General features: G+C 42.1%; 2 protein-coding genes across 6 annotated transcripts in view; both read right to left on the minus strand.

Moving 5' to 3' along the window:
• The window catches only part of grid2ipa (glutamate receptor, ionotropic, delta 2 (Grid2) interacting protein, a), a 37,224-nt gene extending 27,636 nt beyond the window's left edge, over positions 1-9,588 (minus strand). For 3 of the 5 annotated variants that reach the window (XM_033644257.2, XM_078161320.1, XM_033644256.2), the window contains exons 1-4: positions 8,296-8,783; positions 6,453-6,706; positions 4,642-4,974; positions 4,394-4,548 (exon numbers count right to left, since the gene is read on the minus strand). In XM_033644257.2, coding sequence (XP_033500148.2) covers positions 4,394-4,548; positions 4,642-4,974; positions 6,453-6,706; positions 8,296-8,377 — 824 coding nt within the window. In that variant the 5' untranslated portion in view covers positions 8,378-8,783. Of the gene's footprint in view, positions 1-2,307; positions 2,442-4,393; positions 4,549-4,641; positions 4,975-6,452; positions 6,707-8,295; positions 8,784-9,155 lie in introns of those variants that run through there. The other 2 variants (XM_078161321.1, XM_033644259.2) reach the window with 2 other exon arrangements.
• A 120-nt stretch (positions 9,589-9,708) lies between these two features.
• On the minus strand, positions 9,709-19,151 carry e4f1 (E4F transcription factor 1). Its single transcript, XM_033644271.2, has 14 exons — positions 18,990-19,151; positions 18,616-18,725; positions 16,948-17,029; positions 16,068-16,249; positions 15,836-15,956; positions 15,585-15,737; positions 15,241-15,431; positions 14,885-15,121; positions 13,874-13,985; positions 13,532-13,749; positions 13,239-13,437; positions 12,987-13,150; positions 11,672-11,734; positions 9,709-11,485 (listed from the first exon to the last, which is right to left on the minus strand). The coding sequence occupies exons 1-14, from the start codon at positions 19,084-19,086 to the stop codon at positions 11,111-11,113; spliced, it is 2,304 nt and encodes a 767-aa protein (XP_033500162.2). The 5' UTR covers positions 19,087-19,151; the 3' UTR covers positions 9,709-11,110.
• Between the last annotated feature and the right edge of the window lie 1,103 nt (positions 19,152-20,254).

Below are 20,254 nucleotides of genomic sequence, written 5' to 3' on the forward strand. Positions count from 1 at the left end.
GACACATAGATTCTCCACACCTCAAATGACAACACTGGCATCCGCATCATGACTAACTCTCTAAAACTCTGGTGTCTTCATTTCTTAGTCATTAACTGGTATTCCTGCTTAAAATTAGACACAAAACTGTTCACATCACTTTGATTAGAAGCTGTGGGGCTACCAGTAAATTGGAATAGAGAAAAAAAGGTAAAACAGGCAATATCAATATGTCTTTTATACCCATTTCCCACCAAAATTGGCATGTATATACAGGTTTTTTAAACATGGTAAACCCCACTAAAAAGGGCAACAGACTACAACACTCTGCAGTAGATGAGTATGCCTTTCTGGGCACGTTTTCTGGGTCGTCACTCTCTTACTTATTCAGTCTCTCTTTCAAACTCAGGGCAGGCTAATTTTGAACGATCTTCAAGTGCTGCTTGGACAAAGATGGACGAACTTTTGTGGCGGTGTGTCATTGCATTGCACCAGAAAAGGAGTGAAAGTTAGCACGTCCACCTGGGTGATGTGTTTCCATCACTGTCAGTGTCAATGGGGACTGAAATGTCCCCAGAGGTAGCTGCAGAGTCAGCACTCCTTGCTTTCACGCTTCTCTCCAGGGTGAAGTCATTACGCTATGTCAAGTTGTTCCGTCCGCTTAGTGAAGGGGTGTGACGGTTACAGGCAGCTGTGGACCTGGACCCAAGGTGAGTCTGAGCGAGACGGAAGCAGCTGCCCAAAGGAAGAGGGCTTTTACTTTCTGCTTAGAGAAACATAATAATATGCAGTCTCTGGTTTTTATTTGATACCTAGTGTCGACAAAAAATGTAATTTCACATCTGTCATTAGCACACATTAGCTGGGAGGGCTAACTTGACTTGTTTAATATATTATCGTTGTTGTCACCCTGAACGTCCTGCCGAACCTCAATCCTTTCAATAAAGTGTAGCTTGATAGTCTATATGAAAAAAGGAACTAATAGTTGAATATTTGTATTGAACAGCCAAATCTGATTCGACGACAAAATTCTGAGTCGGGTAAAGCGCTAATATCTAGTCTCATATCACGATATTGATATATTATTGAAATATTGCCAAGCCCTAAATTAAAATAAAAAAATTGACCTGGCATTATGGAAAACTTCAGGGATCACCAAAGCTATGAATCAATTATTTAATCTTGAGGGCAATGTGAATGTCTATACCAGATTTCATGGCAATGAAATCACTCAGAGCCACAGATGTCAACCTCATGGTGGCCGTAGAGGAAAAGTCAGGGATTCATCTTCTTGGCATCATGGATATCTTTATCCAATTTCATGGCATACATCCACTAGATAAGTCCGGATCAAAGTTGTGGACTGACAGCCTGTGCCATCCTCACAGCCATTGCGCTAACATGGCCAAAAAAGCTTCTCTAAACACACCTATTAACAATATAACCAGCAACACCTTTCCCCAGGAAAAGACAGAACCCACATTATATTTCTTCCCCAGATGCCGGAGGCATTACATTGTCAGCAGCAGCCATTAACACCAACACCAACCTGAGGCATGGCTCACGGACAACCTGGAAGCAAAATTCCCTCAGGCTCCTACCACGGAAACAAGTTCGCCAGATTCTGCTGTAAACATCAAGAGCTATTCCAAAGCTGGGATGAAATATTTTTAGCTCTTTCTAGTGTAAGATCTGCACAGCCTAATTGGCATATGAGAGCATGTTGCACAAAATTACAGCACAAACAGCACTCATAATGACAAGACAATGACACAGCGAGCAGAGGAAAGGAAGAAGAAAAACTTTGCATATCAAACGCTACAGCCCACCTGAACTAAAAACAACAGCGTGGAATTATGGGTAACTACAGCTATCTGAGGTTGATTTATCTAAAGAGAGATTCAGGCTCTCATTGGGAAAGTTACGGTACTTTTCTCACTGGCTAAAGGTGAGGAAAACAACTAAAACTGTTCTCAGTCCTCTATGGACACTGCTAATGCATAATTAATGGGACTACTGTGCAAAACAAACATTACAAAGCATTTTCACAGGCAGCTTCTAATGTGCTATCAAAGCTGTAATACAGACAGCTGTGTCAGAAGAAACTGAGATGGCTGGACAAACAGCTTTTTTTAAGCCTGAAGGAGAGCAAATTACTTCACAAAAATGAGTCACCAGAAAACTTAACACGAATTTATTGTTACGAGACTAAAGAATGCTTCAAATTCACAACAGCATACTTCATTAACCGATTATACATAAACTTAATGACCAGTAAAATGCTTCAAACTGTGCACTACACAATGACAAACTGTTTTCAGCACTCACCTGAGGCAGCAGTTCATAATGTCTTCCCACATAGAACTTCAAAGCAAGGACTGCACGCATGTGTGTGTGAGAAACAGTGCTGCGAGCACGCGGTCTGAGCATCTGCATGTTTTTCTGTTTTCGTACGTGTGCATATCTCAACCAGCAGCAGCAAACTGGCTGTAGCAGCTCAGAGCTGCATGCAGAGGAGGGAATAAAGACCATCCAGTGATGTGATACACAAAAAAATTGGTGCGTGTATCAAAGAGTGCATCACAGCTGACAGGGAGAAATGGGAAAGAAAGAGACCAACAGAGAGAAAGTCAAAGTGAGAGGAAGAGACAGACGGCGGGGAGGTATTGTGTTTAGGGGGTTTTGATTTTCCGATCAATGCTGAGGAGGAAGAAATGCAATATTCTGCGGTGAATATCTAACTATACTCTTGTGTACTGTACCTGAGATGGAACAAGTCAAGCACCCAAGGACGGCAATCAGTGCCGAACATCAGGTCAGCTATTCATACGTGTCCTTACTGTACACCTCTCCCACATTCACAGTGAAATGCTGAGTATTATTGATTTCATGAGGTAATTAAGGAGTTCTTACTCCCTCACTTTGCCCTTATTACTGTGTAGAGCCTGTGTTGAGCAGTGAATACAGCTCAACTGTCTGTAAGACAAAATGGACTACAGCTCTCTCTGGTGCACTTTCTCAAGCGTTGTCAAAAACAATGATCATGAGAAAACAATTTTAGATGTACAACAAAGCCAGGGTTTTTATCTGGGGATTTCAGTGAGCCTTGCTGAATATTAATTTCCCCCACACTGCTAAATAGAATAAATTATGGATGGGTGATTGATTTAGTTTTAAGTTTCTGGATGTTTTACTGCATCTCAAGAAGAGGTTAATCATCTGTTGAGATGCAGTGTTTGTATTGAAAATCTTGTTTGGCTGTTTTACAGTCAAGGTGCTGCTCAAATCCAATCATTTACAGCAGTTTTTAGTACTGCGTATTTAACAATTTCCAACCAAAACAACCTAATTTTAGGAAAGTTTTGGTTGTTTGGTACAGAGTAGTATTAGGGCGAGGCATAAGGGGAAAAAAAGAGAGGAGAAAGATTTATTTTATTTTGCATTTTGAAACTTAAGTCCACATATCAAGAATAAAGCTAACTCCTCTGGTCCATTAAACTGTGTCTTGTTATAAAACTATTTCTTATTGCTAGCAGGTGTAACAATCAACACCCTTTTATGTGTCCATTGCCAGCTATTTCACTTTGCACAAATGCGGCCACCTCTTCCAAGTTTGTCTGGTTTCTCCCAAACACCACAATTTCTTCAAAGTCCTGAAACTCATTACCACCCTGTGTGAAAGATGAATAACGTCCTTGTTGCCAAAGCTGATTCTGAAGTGCAATTTCACCAAATCACCCGCACATTTTAGAGCCAGCCACATGAGCTAATGCTACAAGCTGGATTTATTCTCAAAAATCTGACTTTAACATTGAAATGTCGAGTTTATTCTCAGCATTTTGACTTTATTTTTAAAATGCACACAGAAAAAAAATCCTCTGATTTTTTTTCTTATGCATGGCGCTTAAGCTTTGTTCTCATATTGCAAAAAAAAAAAAAAAGCAAATAAAATCTTCCTCCTCTCATATTTTCCCTTGTGTGTGGCCCAAATACTTCTCTTGGTCATTAGATTCTAAGTTTGCCGATAAAAAAAACATCAGTTACTTCCCAACAAGCTAAACTAAACTATAAATTCACAGGCGCTTAAACCTGTTGAGAGTTTAGACTGAAAACAGCACTGCAGGCTAAAATATTAATGCATTGTCCTGGTTGCATCACTGGCAGTGACAGACACTGAAACAAGATGTAAAGCCACTACTGCAGCAGAACTTTGTCGCACACTGAATCTGATTTTTATTTGCACAGAAGTCTGTTTCAGTGCAGGGGGGAGAACGGGTATAAACATTTTTATGATATTCTCTTGTATCTGACAAGGCTTCTTTGATCACCACATGAGAAGGACTGAAAGAGCCACACAAACACGCACACAAGAAATGTTTGACGTTTGAGTCTGTCTGAGCAAGTGATTGGCTACCTGACGCTGTCAATCAGCTGCTGATGCTCCTCTGTGATCAAGATGTCAGGCAGGGCCTCAGCCAGACTCTCCACATCCCTCTCAGCGGCGTACTGCTTGAGCACCTCAAACAGCTGTTCCTTCACATCTGGCTCCTCTCCGAGAACCTCCTCCACCTGTTAGATAAATTAATGTACATACATAAATTTACATACATAATAAAAACAACAACAAACACATAAAATTACAAACATCTATTTCACACCCACTTTTTTGTTGAATTCCATGGCCTTGTGGGCGCGACTCTCCCTGACGCTGTCCCCGCTCTGCGACAACACCCTCATGCTGCTGCTCAGTCGCTTGGGCCGCCGGGCCATGCTGAGCACGCCCAGACGCAGAGGTCGACCCTGAGCCGCTTTGATCATGGCCGCTGCTGTTTCGTGATGCTTCACCGGGATGCCGTTGACCTCCATGACGTAGTCCCCGGCTTTGAGACCATTGCGACCAGCCGGACCATTGGGCATGCAGTCCTCCACCATCAGAGGACTGTCTCCGACAATGGTGAAGCCAAAACGTCCATCTGGGCCGGGAGTGATGTCAATCTGAGGAAGGGAGAAGCATGTTCACCACCTCAGTGCTGTTTTCACCTGAATGTTATGTGTGGTTTTGGTGTTTTTCCACCAACTAATGGTCCAGTGTGTAAAGTTTAAGGGGATTTAGAGGAATCTAGCAGTGACAATTTCAGATTCCATCCAGCCAAGATTTCTCCTGGTTAGAATTTCTTCAGTGTTCCTTGTTGTTTTTATCGGGAGCTGAATTACCCTCAGAGGTCTCTTCCTCTCCAAAACAAATGGACCAGGTGTCTCTCCTACACTTTTTGGCATGTCAGAGACAGGGCGCTGGCCTAACACCTGCCAATATGTGCTCAACTTCTTTCTCTGATAACTTAAGATGCAGGGGCCTTATTCATAAACATTCTACTCTCAGAGAGCTCCTAACTTAGACTAAAACATTTTAGTAATGATTCCTAGCTTAGGAGTGATTCAGGAAAGTTCTCAGAGCAACTCTGAGCAAGGAAGAGACAGAAACGTCTACCTTAGTGAGGAGGTGTGGTTTGACCCCATTGCTAGGTATGACACATTCTTTTAAAAGATGTGATTGGTTGTCACAGACACACTCTTTTGTGAGCCTGCAAGGTGTGGAAATGAAATGAACTACATCACAATACGAGACTGAAAGTGTTGTCATTATTAGCGTGATCACTGCTGATGGAAGGTTCTGACAGACTCAAGTCATCACTGCTGCACTGTTGCATTTTTCCAGTTTTCCAAATATCTTATTTTTGTTATCATTTTGTTTCTGGCATTACAATGTTATTTCATTGGGTGGGATATGTGTGCGTATCCCTAATGAGATCGACCAAAAACATAAATCATGCACGATCTAAACTGTAGCATTTCATTTAATCACTGTCATCCAGTGTTATGGGGAATATTTCTGCGACTTCTTTCTCTTTCTGCCATTTTCTCCTCTGCTTTAGAAACCCTTTAGCCCCTTAAAAGTCCTTCTCCTCACTTCTGTTTTCCACCTTTAGCTCTTTATAGGCTAAGATGCTCTGTGAATAACTTTTATCTTAACAAGGACTTATTCTTAACTTTAAGGGGAAATTATTAAAAAACATCATAATGCTAAGAATTTTCTTAGAATTTCATCCCTTGGAGCAACTCTTTGTACTAGGAAGCTTTGTGAATATGGCCCCAGATGTTCAGGGGGGTTTTACCCGGAGCCGAATTATCCACAGAGGTCTCTTCCTCTCCAAAACAAACAGACCCAGTGATATAAACAAATAAAAACACAGACTAAAGCAGATTCATGTTAAAAAAAAAAAAGTGTTTTCCCACTCTCTCATCTAGGCTACTATAGAAACACGGCAGTAGACGAGGACCCGCACCCTATGTAGGTTTAAAGGCTCATTCTAACATACACATTACATTATATTCCATTTCTGAAGATATATCCCCCTAAATCCTACACACTGGACCTTAAAAGACAAAATGTGGATTATTGGTTTTCAGCTGACCTGTTCGATCCGTGACACCACTCCGATGCTGGGCGGCACCGTCTTCAGGGTCTGCGCCAGGGCGATCAGTGCCGGTGTGCTGAGGTTGGTCACATCCTGGCCCTCAATGTCCACCACCTGGTCGCCTGGCTGCAGGCCAGCCAGGTAAGCACTACTGCCCTCCACCACGGACAGGATGTAACTGGGTCCTGTGCCACCCAGTCGGAAGCCAAACGCCTCAGGCCAGTTCTGATTGGTGGGTGGAAGGCCAAGGACTGGAGGACGAACAGAGGATGTCACTTGGAAAAAGCCCCAGTGCATTAGACTTTAATGGGTTAATTGGGAGCTGAAATGGTTTACTGCGTGTCGGATATGTATGTCATATGAGAAATTAGGAACATTGCTAATCTGACTGCAAGCTGCTCAGTACAAGAGAGCAGGTTGTGAGCTGCAAAATGGAGGTCAAATGGTCCACTGGTTTAAATAGGGCATCTCAGTAATGGAGCTGCATGGCTGTAGCAGCAGGTGCACGAGCCTATGTAATGAAGCCACATATATAAAGACACAGAAGTCACATTTTTAGATTGATGGATAGTTAAAGAACAGACTAGTGTGAAAGAGGTTATTTCTGACTGTTGGTTCTTCGCCCACATGAACCGCTGGCCTTCCCCTGGTCACTGGCCTCATTCTAACGCAGCAGTAAGTGTCCCAGTAGGCTCATTTGACTCCATCTCCACTCATCTACAGCCATCTAGATACGTCAGAGATATATATAGGACATTATAGGGAGCGGTCAGTCCACTTCGTGATGCTTTCTGTTGAAGATTTCTCACCAAAGAGCCCAACACAACTTCATATTCTGGATCACAACATGAAAAAATGTTGTTTAGTTTAGTTCATTTATTATTTCCGATCTTTTTGTCCTGCTCATTTGCACATTTTACATTTATATCAAAAGGCGTCGTACAATAAATATGGTGTAATTAGGAACTTTATCGCATCTACTGTTTGTATTAAAGTAGAAAATACCTGCATAAGTCATTTGATGAGACATGTTTGCCTCAAGTCGAGGCGGCACTCCCACTCCTATCAACAAAGATTTAAATCAAGGCTTCACATGATGAAATGGCTCCAAGGTGCAAATTTTAGAAAGGAGAATTTGACAGAAATACAACAAAGCAAACTTATGTAAGATACACTATAAAAATGCAGAAACACAAACAATTGCACGCAGTCATCCATCAAACCCCCGGCACCAAACTGCTCTGCTTTTCTTTTTGTAATTGATCAGAGGCACAGAAAGACGGAGACAGAGGGAAAGTGAGACAGACAGAGAAAGACTAAATTAGAGACAGGAAGTAAGAAAAGTAACACAAAAGTGCCTGAGCACTGAGAAAATAAGTCTGTGCAAGACTTTGCAAAAAGTAGAAGTGTCAGATCTACTTCAATGCAAAAAAAAAAAAAAAAAAAAAAAAGACAAATCAGATCTCACCAGAGCACGAGGCTAAATATTCAGGGTGAGATGCGGCTGAGTGCATAAAGCATATATCAAATCCAAAGACTTACAAAGTGCCACAGAATGTGGTGTCAGCTTGCTGGGAGGAAACATCAAACTGCAGCTGAATATTGATCTAAAATAGATTGGGAAATCACTGATACGGATCTGCGGATCATAATCTTCTCTCCCCACCACCACCACCAGAACACAAGCAGCACTCAGAGGGGCTGTCTTCCTGTTCTATTCTCTCCAGCCTGCGACCCACTTACACAATGTCAGCTTCAGATCCTTTCCTCTTTGTCTTACCTCCAGCAGATGAAGCAGTTCAGTTTCAACATGTAAAAAAACTACCATTCAGAGACTTACAGAAATCTTTGGAAGCACTCCGGGTCCCAGATTTGCTCTGGCGCAGGGAGAAGCGGCCCTTTCTGCTCAGGAAACGCCTCATCCTCGCCCGGCTTGCGGCAGGGCACGTTCCAGCCAGCCTCCCTTCGCCCCCGGCCTGGAGGTTGACGCAGCCAAAGAGTGCCCTCGGACACCTTTGTGCTGCTCCTCACCTGAGCTCACTGCCTCCAAAACCTCTACCCTGCTAAGCAAATCAAGTGTGCCTAAGAGGTCACATCTGTAGGTTATCTGGGCCACTGCCTCCCCTTGTTCTTAATCAGAGAACCAGCAGTCTGCAGCTGAGGGCAGGGAGGCCGGAGAACAGGGGAGAGCGTCTGAAAGTCGGGCTCTCCATCCTGGGCGAGGCGGTCGAGCCTCAGCCTCAGCCTCAGTCCAAACCCTATGGCTGAGCGATGATCACAAAACTGGGACACGCTCACTTGGTCCTGAAATGGTTCTTTGGAAGAAAAGGTACTGCGAAGCCCCATTTTTCTATAAATACCTTTCCCTCTCTCTCTCTCCCACCCGCTCTCTCTGCCTTCCTTGGCTGCTCATGTGGATAGGGCCCTCTCAGAGGGCTGAGGAGTGACCCAGAAACCAGTGTGTGGCGTACCAGCCAGGGACCCTTCTCTGATTATAGCGGCTGTGTTAACCTCAGTACTGGAACACCAGTTACAGAGATGTAGCCCGCAGACATGCTCAAGGTTGCTCACAATATTCCAACTGATCCAATGAGCTCTGGTGAATTTAGCGTAGGACTGCAAATACCAATACAGAGTTGACAGCGTGGCATGAGTCAGTGCAAGCTTTGTGGTGTGTACGTGTCCCAGAGGATGTTTTACCTGGCAGGTGTGTGTGGTTTCAAAGCAGGTGGTATTCCCATGATAAGATGGTAGATGACACTCACTCTACACCCACACACTTCTAAAAACAAAGAGAGGAAATGAAATGAGACGGCAACAAAGGATGATAAAAATAATACAATAATAATACTGCAGGATCTCGGTGTATCAACAAAGACAGAAAGATTAATACACAGGTTTTTACTAACATTGGGGGGGACTTTGGGGAAACACAAAAACAATGAATGAGTAGATTGGAAATAACCACATATCCACGGTACTAGGGAGAGATATAGTAGATAATTCCCATTGTAGACATCCCAAATTTCCAGTTTAAAGTGCATTCAGTTAGGGTTAACTGAGAGAAATCCTACATGGTTGTTTCCACTCACCTTAACAATCACTATTCAAAACAAAAATGATTTTCCAAAGACAAGCAAACATGATCACAGAAATCTAATTAGCACACAAAATACATCACACACTCAAAGGTCAAGACAATCTTCATCAATCAATCAGAAAAACAGGAAATCAAAGACAAATAAAAGCAAACTGTATAAGAAAATAGCATTTATTTGATGCAATCTGCTCAAGTAAACTGATGACATTTTAATGTCTGGTGTATCTGTCATGCGTAAAGATGCATTATGGTTAAAACACTGTTCCATGGGAAGTTTGTACTCTCCTTGAATGGCCTCAAACAGGCAGGCACACACACACACGCACACACAGATCTGGATCAGTCGGGCTTTAAAGGGCACCACATTTCAATTTGGAGATTAGAGCTGCAACGATTTATCGATTAGTTGTCAATTGTCAAATGAATCGCCAACTAATCTGATCATCGATTAATCCGTTTTGAGTAACTTTTTAAGAGAAAAAAGGTTAAATTTATTTGATTCCAGCTTCTTAAATGTGAATATTTTCTGGTTTAGAAAATACCCCATTTCCGATACCTAAACTTGCTTATCGTCCGATGCTGAGTGCCGATCCAATGCCACTATGTTAAAAAAAATAACAATAACAGCAGTATATGACGCGCCCATTTCTGTGCCGTTTTGGAGATATTTTAAAATGGTAGAGTACTTTGATCTTGTATACGACATTGCCAACCTCAAGGGAATATTACTAAACTTTGTTAATGCCTTACGTGGTATCAGACCAGTGCATACACTTGCATATTCGTCGATACCCGATCCAGGATTTTAGGCAGTATAAGAGGCATTTCCAATATAGGCAATGGTATCGTAACATCTCTAGTTTCTTCACTCCTCTATGACAGTAAACAGAGCATCGTTGGGTTGTGGACAAAACAAGACATTTGACGATTTCATCTTGGGCTTTTTCTGACATTTGACCAAACAACTAATCGATTAATTGAGAAAATCAACTGATTAATAAAAATAATCTTCAGTTGCAGCCCTATTGGAGATGTAGAGTCCCAAAACTTGAGAATACCCGACCCTGACGTGAGAGCAGAAGTGAAAACTGCAATGGAGCGATGCCATTTTAGGTAGTTTAAGTAGTAAGAAATTTCATTTTCTGACCGCAGCAAAGCAAAGAAACCAGGCTACAACAGATAAAAAGGCAGAGACATGTTCAGTTTGTACCAACTACAAAAGAAAAATGCCTTACAAAATTAATCTGGTTAGTTTTTTTTAAGCTGTACGCACCTAAAAGTTCAAAGATTAGCTGGCATACTGGATGACAGGAAGTGCTTAATTTCACTAAATCAATCAGCAAAAACCAAACACATGATCGAACTAGTCCTCATGCACACTCATTCTTTGTAGGTTTCACACAGACATTTCTTTGAAGGTTGTTCTACTTCTGTAACAATAAACTTTATAAACACTTTGGCCTTTGTTTTGTAGTCAGATCTCACACACAAAGCTCATATAAAGTCTACAGTAATTGGCTACACAGGTACAGTTCGTAGTTAAGATCCTCTTGGATCATACAATGACAGTCTGAATCTCCACCTCCTCTGGGGAGGTGATGACATATTCCTCTTGCTGCTGCACCATCTGTATTCCCTCCTCCACGGCTTCCTCGGTGGTAACCATGGTAACTGTTCCGTCTGCCGTCTCCACGGTGCCCGCCGTGGCCAGCAGCGTGCCGTCACTGATGGCAGAGGCCAGCGTCATTGCCACCTGCTCCGTCAGGCTCTCCGGCGTCGCAATGGTGATGGTGTCACCGCAGTCGGAGATGGATGTGCCCTCCTCGTTCATCGCCACGTTGCGCACAATGATCTGGTGGCTGCCTGTGCCACCGGCGCCGTGTGACTGGCTGACGATACGCTGTACCACTTTCATGATGTGGTTTCCCATCTGGCAGGTAGAGGTTTGATATAAAAAAGTAAAAGAGGAGTTGTAATATAATGAAAGCACAATTAACAGCTCTGATCAAATCCTGTGAATTTCACACTCTGCAACTAACTGCTATAAATCATACTAATATTCTCTTTCGTGTGTGTGTGTGTGAGTGTGTGAGTGTGTGTGTTGGAGTATACTGACCTCATTCTGGCCGTCTTGAATGAGTGTAACCTCTTCTTCCTGCACCTCCTCCTCTGTTTGAGTCTGGAGGATGTGAGAGAAGCAGAGCAAATACAATGAATCACCAAGCATTTAAGTGCACCCCAAAAACAAAAATACATACTTTACCTCTTACCTGTAGTGCTATTTATCAGTCTCGATTGTTTTGGTTTGAGTTTGCGAGTGTTGGGAAATATCAGCCATAGAGATGTCTGCCTATAAATAATGGAACTAGACGGCCCTCGGCTTGTGTCTCTTTCCAGTAATCATGACACAGTTACTCCAGATAATCCACAGACCTTGTTGTGAGCAGTTTCATGTAGGAACTATTTTCTTTCTACCAAATTACACCGGCCAACCATATCACCTCACAGAAGGAAGGCTGCATCTACTACTAGCTCACCTAGCATCACTGAAATAGCTTATGTTACAGTTCAGCCGAGGAACTTTTTAAACCTGACGTTAAAAATTTTTGAATTTTGGATTTAGAATGTGATTTTAAGTTACAAAAGTTAGTTAAAGGGTTATTTGCTCACATAATGTGCACAAACAGGAGACGCATGGAACTGGCAGTTCTCGTACATAAATGCCAAGAGTTGCATTGGACAGAGAGGAGAACAAGAGAGGGAGGGGCTGCAAAGCAACTTGGCTGGCAGTGTTTGCATCTGCTTCCCTAGCAGTGGGAGAGATGTACGTAACATGCAGCAGAGAGTGGTGACCATCTGCGCTCCGCATCGCAATGGAGCAGCATGTGCACTCAAAGACAGAGACACACCAAGGGGTGCAGCCCACTCTGCCGACCTGTTGTGTGTGAGACAGAATCTACAACAGTCTCTTTAAACAGCTAAAGGAAGAGAAGAAGGTGCAAGGAAAGATGTCAGCCCTAAGCTTAATAATAAATGATTTAAATATTTTTTTACCGTGGAAATTTGGGTTTTAATCAGACTCTTGGGCAGAAACTATGTGGTTCATGTAGGGTTGGGCCTGAGTTTTTTGGGCCAGATCAAAGCTCTGGATCAGAGTCAGAGTTTGCTGCATTTGGCAAAGGAAAGTGCTCAGTGATTGATTCCAATCAGCCACCTAATTAATTTGCACTTCAATCAGTGATGTAAGTATCAGTATGTACTCTGCTAATGACTGCTAACAGAAAATACCTGCTGTGGACTGGGAGAGAGATGCTTGAACAAGTTTGATCCCAAAAAGTTCCACTTATGATTGACTTTTAACTGCATCTATAGGCTGTGTTGTAAGGGAGGGAAACCACACTGTCTCTTAATCCTACATCCCTGTGTCTCACCTTGATGATGTACTCCTGCGTGTCAGCCACCACTGAGGAGAACTCCACCAGGACAGCATGCGGATCCTCTGAGAGGATGGCTGCTGTAGCCAGGCTGTCCACTGACGCTTGCTCCCCTGTTGCCCCATCCTTCTGCTCACTGGAATCGTCCTTCTGGCAGCCTCCTGGTGGGAATCACAGGTTGTGATATTAGATCTGTCTGTGTCACTGCTGCAAATACCTTTTCTCTCAAAGCATTGTTGTCACACAGACCTTTTGCACGCATATGCCGATTGAGGGTCCCGTGCTCAGCGAAGCCTCGGCCGCACTTTGGGCACTTGAAAGGCTTCTCCCCGGTGTGATGGCGGATATGTCGCACCAGAGAACCTTTCTCCCTGAAACCTCTCAAGCAGAACTGGCACACGTAAGGTTTCTCATCACCATGGGTCCGCTGATGCACCTGCAAGGCATTCTGGGGCCAGACAAAGAGATATGTTAGAGATGACACTGCCTTTTATGTCTCTAAATGACAAGTTGGTGGGAACAAACTAAAGAATGAGACTCACCTTGGTCTTGTACCCCTTGTTGCACCTGGCACAGCGGTAGGGTCTTTCATCTGAGTGGGCCCTCATGTGCTCACGTACATGCCCGATGGTTTTGTACAGTTTGCCACATTCACCACACTTATACCTCCTCTCACTGACATGGACTTCCATATGTTTCTTTAGTAGATAACCAGTCAGGAACTCTTTATGGCAAAGTGTGCACTTAAAGGGCTTGTAACCTGCATGGAGAGCAAAATGTCCATAAAGTGATGCTATCTTCTGATTTTATATTTTGATAAAATTTAATTATAAGAGGGAGCTTACAGTTATGCTGGGAGTCATCATTAATAATTATGGACTTACCCATATGGCCCTTGAAGTGAAAGCGAAAGTAATTCAGTCCCTTGAAAGAGCGATTACAGTGTGGACACGTGTACAGTTTTGAGGATGTTTGACCATTTCCACTACCTGCTTCCTGCAAATGAAACAAAAGCAGACAGTAAAAATAAAGCTGTGCATGCAACACCGGCCCAAGCTCTGCTGAGAACCTGTTCGCATGTTTCCTAAACTGATTGGCAGGGTGGGCTGGTGTCAGGAGACACTGTGCCGACAAAAATGCAAATGTATCGAGGCGAAACGCTGAACGAGTAAATCTGCAGTAGGTTTTTACTTCAACTTTTGCTGGCAAGCGTGGTCACAAACGGTGTCCGACAATCCTGCAAAGTGTACCTTCAAGTATACCAAATTTTAACACTACACATCACACTTGACTCGGCAGCCAACCCCAAATGAAACATAACAAGACTTGGCTCTATTATTATTTCCATTGCTGGCTAAACTGTGAAATAAACTGGTGTAAGCTCATACACCAGACCAAATAAACCAGAACCAACTGTACTGATCAGCTCAGTGCCTCCCCCATCAGTTTCTATTAGTGGTTAACAGCTTTTCTGTTTTGTTACCCTCAAAAATAAAATAAAACAATACTGATTAATTATTAATCACTTCTCTCTAATGTTGACTCTAACTGGCAGCAGAAATCTTGGCAGAACAGTAGGACCTGTGCTCTGGAGCTCAGTCGCAGCATCCTGACACTGTATTTCAAGCACAGAGCATGGTAATGACTCAGCTGACCTGAGGACTGAGGCTGAACACACACAGCAGACCTACCTGTAGCTTACCACATCAGTTTTACAGTCACTCATACTAACACTGCAAACACTGCAGAGAGTTACCGTCAATCTAATAACAAAAAAATAGAAATAACAGAACTTGTTTGAGCAACTAATGTGGACCCTGTTTTCCAAGAGCTGTTTTCGAACACAATACAATGCAGTAAACGTACTGGTCAATCCCGATTTCTCTCATCCTTACCTCTGCCTCCATCTCAACAAACTCTTCTTTGACCTGGATCTCAGTGATATTCTCCTCTGCATCAGGACAGTCAGAAACCACTTTATCCATCTCCTCAGTAGTGTGTGAGGTCTCCTCAACTACAGCTTCCTCCGTCTCCAGTGCAATGCCAGAGTTAATGATGGCCTGGCAGATGAGGTTGTCGCCTGCTGCTGCAGCAGCCGCCAGGGCTTCCGCCTGCGACTGCTCTACTACAACCTGGCCAGAGGCAAAACAACAGGACAACAAAGAAGGTTTGATCAGCGTTACAAGCAAAACTGTCTCATACTCAGCCCATATTGGACTTTTAGCTAAATGTGCACCCTTTCTCTACTCACCTGTTGCTCCTGCGTCGTTCCATTCACCTCCATTGTGAAGTGGACCTGATGAAGGACCTCTTGGGAACCAGAGTCTACCACGCTTACGACAGCTGTCTGAGCCTCAACCATCTCCTGCTCCTCTGGCTGTTGCTCCACAACTACTACCTCCTGCTGCTGGCCAGCCACTGCAGCGCGATCATCTTCAACCCCTGGACAATTCACACACACCTGTCAGTGGCTCAACTGACGGGCACTTCTTCAGGTATTCTAAATATATTCTTGAATCGAGTACTACTACAGCTCATTTGCTTTGATATAACAGCTTGTGCAAGACAATTAAGCTCCTGCTGTATAAGTCTGACCTTTTTGTACTCCATCTTTGCTGACCAAGATCTCCTTGTACTGAACAAAGCGGATCTTTTCAGTGCAGGGTGTGAGGGCCTTGAGGTGTCTGGTGAGAGCACCTGACTCTCGGAAAGACTGGCCGCATAGGGTGCATCGATACGGCCGCTCATCTATAAGAGAACAGGAAGACAGTAGTGTTGTCGTTAGGTAAAATGTGTGAGAGGACATCAATTCATGACAAAAAACAGTCCCTGTTTACTGTCTGTACCAGTGTGACGACGATTGTGACGAATCAGGGAGCCTTTTGTGCGAAAGGAGGTTCCACACAGGTCACATGAGAAGTTCTTCTGGTCACTGTGAGTTTTCATATGAGTTCTCAAGATGTTGGTCTGTTGGAAATTAGAAAATCTCATGTTATTCATCTCAGGTACTTACTTAAGAAAATATAACCAACATTTCCTCATAAAAAGACACACACACAAATTAAATGTACGACTCACTGTTTTAAAGGTCTTGTCACAGAGTTGGCAAATGAAGCGTCCCTCTTGGTTGACTTTGTAAACAGGCTTGTCACTGTCCGCATTGTCAGACAAGGAGCCTTCAGTCCCATCTGAGAGATCTGTGACTTTGAGCGAAATGACTTTCTTCCTTCGACCTCGACCCAATACACCGCTGCTTTCATCTGTGTGGAAAAACAGACAAATTAACAATGCAGTCCCCCCGCAGGTCTGATTCATAGGATGAAACAAAATGGACGAGTTGACAGATTGATTAGTTATTCTACATAAACAATCAACAACTATTTTTGCCAATGTATTGCTTCAGTCTTCTTTCAAGCAACAATGATGCACCAGAGATACTCAAGTTGCTCTGCCAAGGGGCCACTTTTGCAAAATGACAGAAGGTCAGGGGCTGGTTTCTGGAATTTGAGGACATTCAGGGCTTAGCCCGGACCTCAGTCGGGGGTCCCAGGTAGTCCCCCTCAGGCACTTTTTTAAAAAGACAAGCTCTACTCTGATGCTTTTGCCATGCACTCTGGCACCTTGCATTCAAAATACAAAGAAATTCCCATTTTAACTCAGTTTATTTTAATTGTGAATGAGAAAATGGTCAGCAGGCCACCTGTTACCCTGTCATGGGCCAAATCTGGCCTGCGGGCTCACATTTAGTACCACTGTACTGAGCATTCACTGCTGCTTGAATGTGTCAAATGTATGGATTTGATGCTTTTCTTTGTTATATATGGGAGTAAACTGAATATCTTTGGTTCTGGACTGATGGTTTGTCACCTGTGGGAAATTACAGAAGGTCTTTTTCACAATTTTTCAAGAAAATAATTGTCAATTTAATTTAACAGTTACAGTCTTACAGTTAACTCACCATTAGTGACCTTCACTGGTTCATCCGAGGATGCACCTTCAGCTGTTTTCACCTCTGAAGAACTTCCATTGGCTGCAGTAACCTGGCAAAATATAGACCTTTTTTTAAATTCAGACTTTATTAAGGACACAACTCATGAGGGTCCATAGCACTATGAAATACAATTTAATAATAAAATAACATACAGATAAAAATAGAAGCCAGTTAGATGAGAACCTGATAGAGATCAGTTCAGGGTTGAATAAGGCTAACAACACTGTTTATATTATCAGTCAACATACTCACACATCTATATATAGGATTCCTTATTGTAGCAGAGCAGGATGATACACCAAGCAAATTCTTGGAGCTTTACGCAGCAGCTTTATACTGTCATTGTAAGCCACTGTAGTTTAGTTTATCTCCTGCATCCTGTTTTTACTTTGGATATCTGTTTTATTTTACTGTTTCATGTTAGAAGTTGTGCGAAGTTGCTGCTCAAAAATTTGACATTTCCTTCTTTAGGTGTTTCACAATAAAAGTTGATACATAACAAAGTAACTGAGGACTTTTACTGTGAAGAATCTACAGGACTTGAAATGTGTTATTACAGAATTAAGGGAACCTTGTTAGCAGCTTCTCTTCAATAAAGTCAAGTCTAATTATATGGCAGGGAGGAAAGTGAAAGCAGAGACGGCCACAGTGAGATGTTGATGAAGAGCTGCACACAACAGGCTCTTACTGCACCTCTGCAAACAGCTCACCTCCAACAGGTAAACTTATTTTACCTGCCCTGCTGTGGAAAAACACATGCAGCAAAATAGCAGGGGACTTTAGTTAAGTTAAAGAGGGTAGCCCTGCTGTAATGGAAATGCAAATCCCTGCTGTGCTGGGCTGATGGCCCAATTTATAACGCTACAACCATTTCATTGTATATTGTATATATTTCAGATTGTTTACTTTACTGTTTTATTATTTATTTTATTTTATTGTCTACTTTAATATTTTATTTTATTGTCTACTTTAATATTTTATTTTATTTATTCCATTGTCTATTTTAGTATCTTATTTATATCTTCATCTTTATCTCTTGTTTCCATTCATGCTGTATTTCTATTTCTACTTTGCACAGAGCATTGGAACAAAAACAATTCCCCCCCGGGGATTAATAAAGTATTCTGAATCTGAATCTGAATCTGAATCAAACCAAGCCAAACCAAGCCAAGCCAGCTGTGAATGTGGAAAAGGGGTATAAGTTTCTGCATGTTACCTTTTTTTTAATAGCAATGCCACAGGTGGGCAGGATATAATGGGGTGCAAAAAGCTTTAAAAAATGAAGCCTTCACAAACAGAACACATATTGAAGCTACAAGCCAATATGTTTGCTTGTGCATACAACTTACAGCAGTCTGTAAATATCCTTAACACTGATAGAGCATTGATTTTGTTATGGCCCAGATATTTAGTCCCATTATGCCAGACTGAATGAAATCAGGAAACACTAACTTTCTGTCCTCTCTACTTCTGGTGATCATAATGCAACTCTTTTTGCACAATATGTGATGTCAACATCTATCCCATATTGTGAGCATATCCTCAAAAACTGTTGAAGACAATCATCCATTCAATATAAATGATTTACCACTGCTGTTTTTCCTTGATATCAAACCCACAGATCACAGTTCATACCTCTTGACTGGTCTCCACACGTTTACAGTTGTGCTGCAGCTTGTGCTGGATGAAAGCCTCCAGCGTGGAGAACTCGGACTGACAGCGTCCGCACTTGTGCACATCTTCATCTGACAACACAAAGACATGCACATTACAAAATGAGACAACTTCATTATCTGTTTGTACTCCCAGATACCACCGAGCTGATGTAAACGTTTCTGAACACTGCTGACTGGCTGCACTTCTAATCTGAGTAAAGCTAATACCTAGCTAATGTTGTTGCTAACGGCAGCTAGCCGCTAGCAACATTTCCTGATGGAGGAAGTTAGCTAGGCCCAAACACAACATTTGATAAATATTTCAGTCTTGTTCCAGCGAGACAAAGTTCAGACCTTCATCTCCCAGTGTTGTCTGAATGGTGATCGTCTCGTTGCCGTTTGTCGTTTGCTCAGTCTCTGTTTCTGCCGTATGATCATTTTCTACATTCATGTCGTTCGAATTCTCCGTCTCTGTCGCAACGCCGCTACAAGGAGGGAAAACATGGCGGATTTACGACCTCGTAGTCATAACAACAAAAGGGCGTGTGCGCGTGTCTTTTTCATCTTTTCACCAACAGAGAGGAGAAAACAAGCTTTGATCTAAATTTAGCCTCAAATCACGTGTGAAATATATCTCAAAATGTTAGGACAATACTCCTAAAATGCATATAGGCATAAAATGGCTTCCATTAATCCCTTTACATATTTACATATGTGATGAGTATGTGATTATTAAGACTATATTCACTATTTTGACTGTGTTAATTGCATGTATATTTTTGCACTGGCAACCAAAATGTCCTTCAACATTATCTGCATGTGCAGCTGTCTGTCTTACAGTAATAATGTAAGATACAGTGGTGTACAAAGTGCTCAGATGTTCTGCTTAAATGCAAATAGCAGTACCACAGTGTGGAAATACTGCACTTAAAATTTATTTAAGTAAGAGTGTATAAGTATTAGCATCAAAATGTACTTAAGTTACCAAAAGGGAAAGTACTCATTCTGCAGAATGGCCAGTTTTGGATTTGAATTATTGGTGTATTATGTGAACATCACTTTAATGTTGCAGGTGGAAAGGTGATGCTCATTTTAAGTACTTTATATCACACTGCGTAGTTTAACCGTTAGGCTAATAATACACTATAATCTATTAGCTGATTTATATTTAGTACTACTAATAATCTGACAATGCAAAGTGAGGAGTAACTTTGAAATAAATGTAGTAAGGTAAAAAAGTACAATATCTCCCTCTAGGATGTAGTGAGTATAAAGTAAAAGAAAATGTAGATATTCAAGTAAAGTACAAGTAGCTCAAAATTATACCGAAGTGCAGTACTTGATTAAATGTACTTAGTTACATTCCTTCACTGGTAAGATGAATGACAAAGTTATGATAAGATGCTTTTACTAAACATTGGAAACATATTCAAAGCAAAATTACTAGTGAATTGAGCTGAGTTGGTCAAGCATGGAAAAGATTTGGTACCCCATATTATCAAAGGACCTGAAAGCCATTGTTTATGTTGTTGACTTCCTTTCTAATTTGAATCAGAATATGCAGATAAATGATAAAATTATACCATGACCAGAAATAAACAATCATCCCCTCTCCCTCC

Source organism: Epinephelus lanceolatus, chromosome 18, assembly GCF_041903045.1.
Source record: "Epinephelus lanceolatus isolate andai-2023 chromosome 18, ASM4190304v1, whole genome shotgun sequence".
Classification (NCBI taxonomy): domain Eukaryota; kingdom Metazoa; phylum Chordata; class Actinopteri; order Perciformes; family Serranidae; genus Epinephelus; species Epinephelus lanceolatus.

Excerpts from the sequence above, each read along its gene's own strand:
- e4f1 (XM_033644271.2), bottom strand. The coding sequence starts at position 19,086 with ATGAATGTAGAAAATGATCATACGGCAGAAACAGAGACTGAGCAAACG. Across the intron at positions 13,750-13,873 it reads TCACTTCAAGGGCCATATGG|GTTACAAGCCCTTTAAGTGC; the intron begins GTAAGTCCATAA and ends CTCTCCATGCAG. Across the intron at positions 11,486-11,671 it reads TTCAAGACGGCCAGAATGAG|ATGGGAAACCACATCATGAA; the intron begins GTCAGTATACTC and ends TCTACCTGCCAG.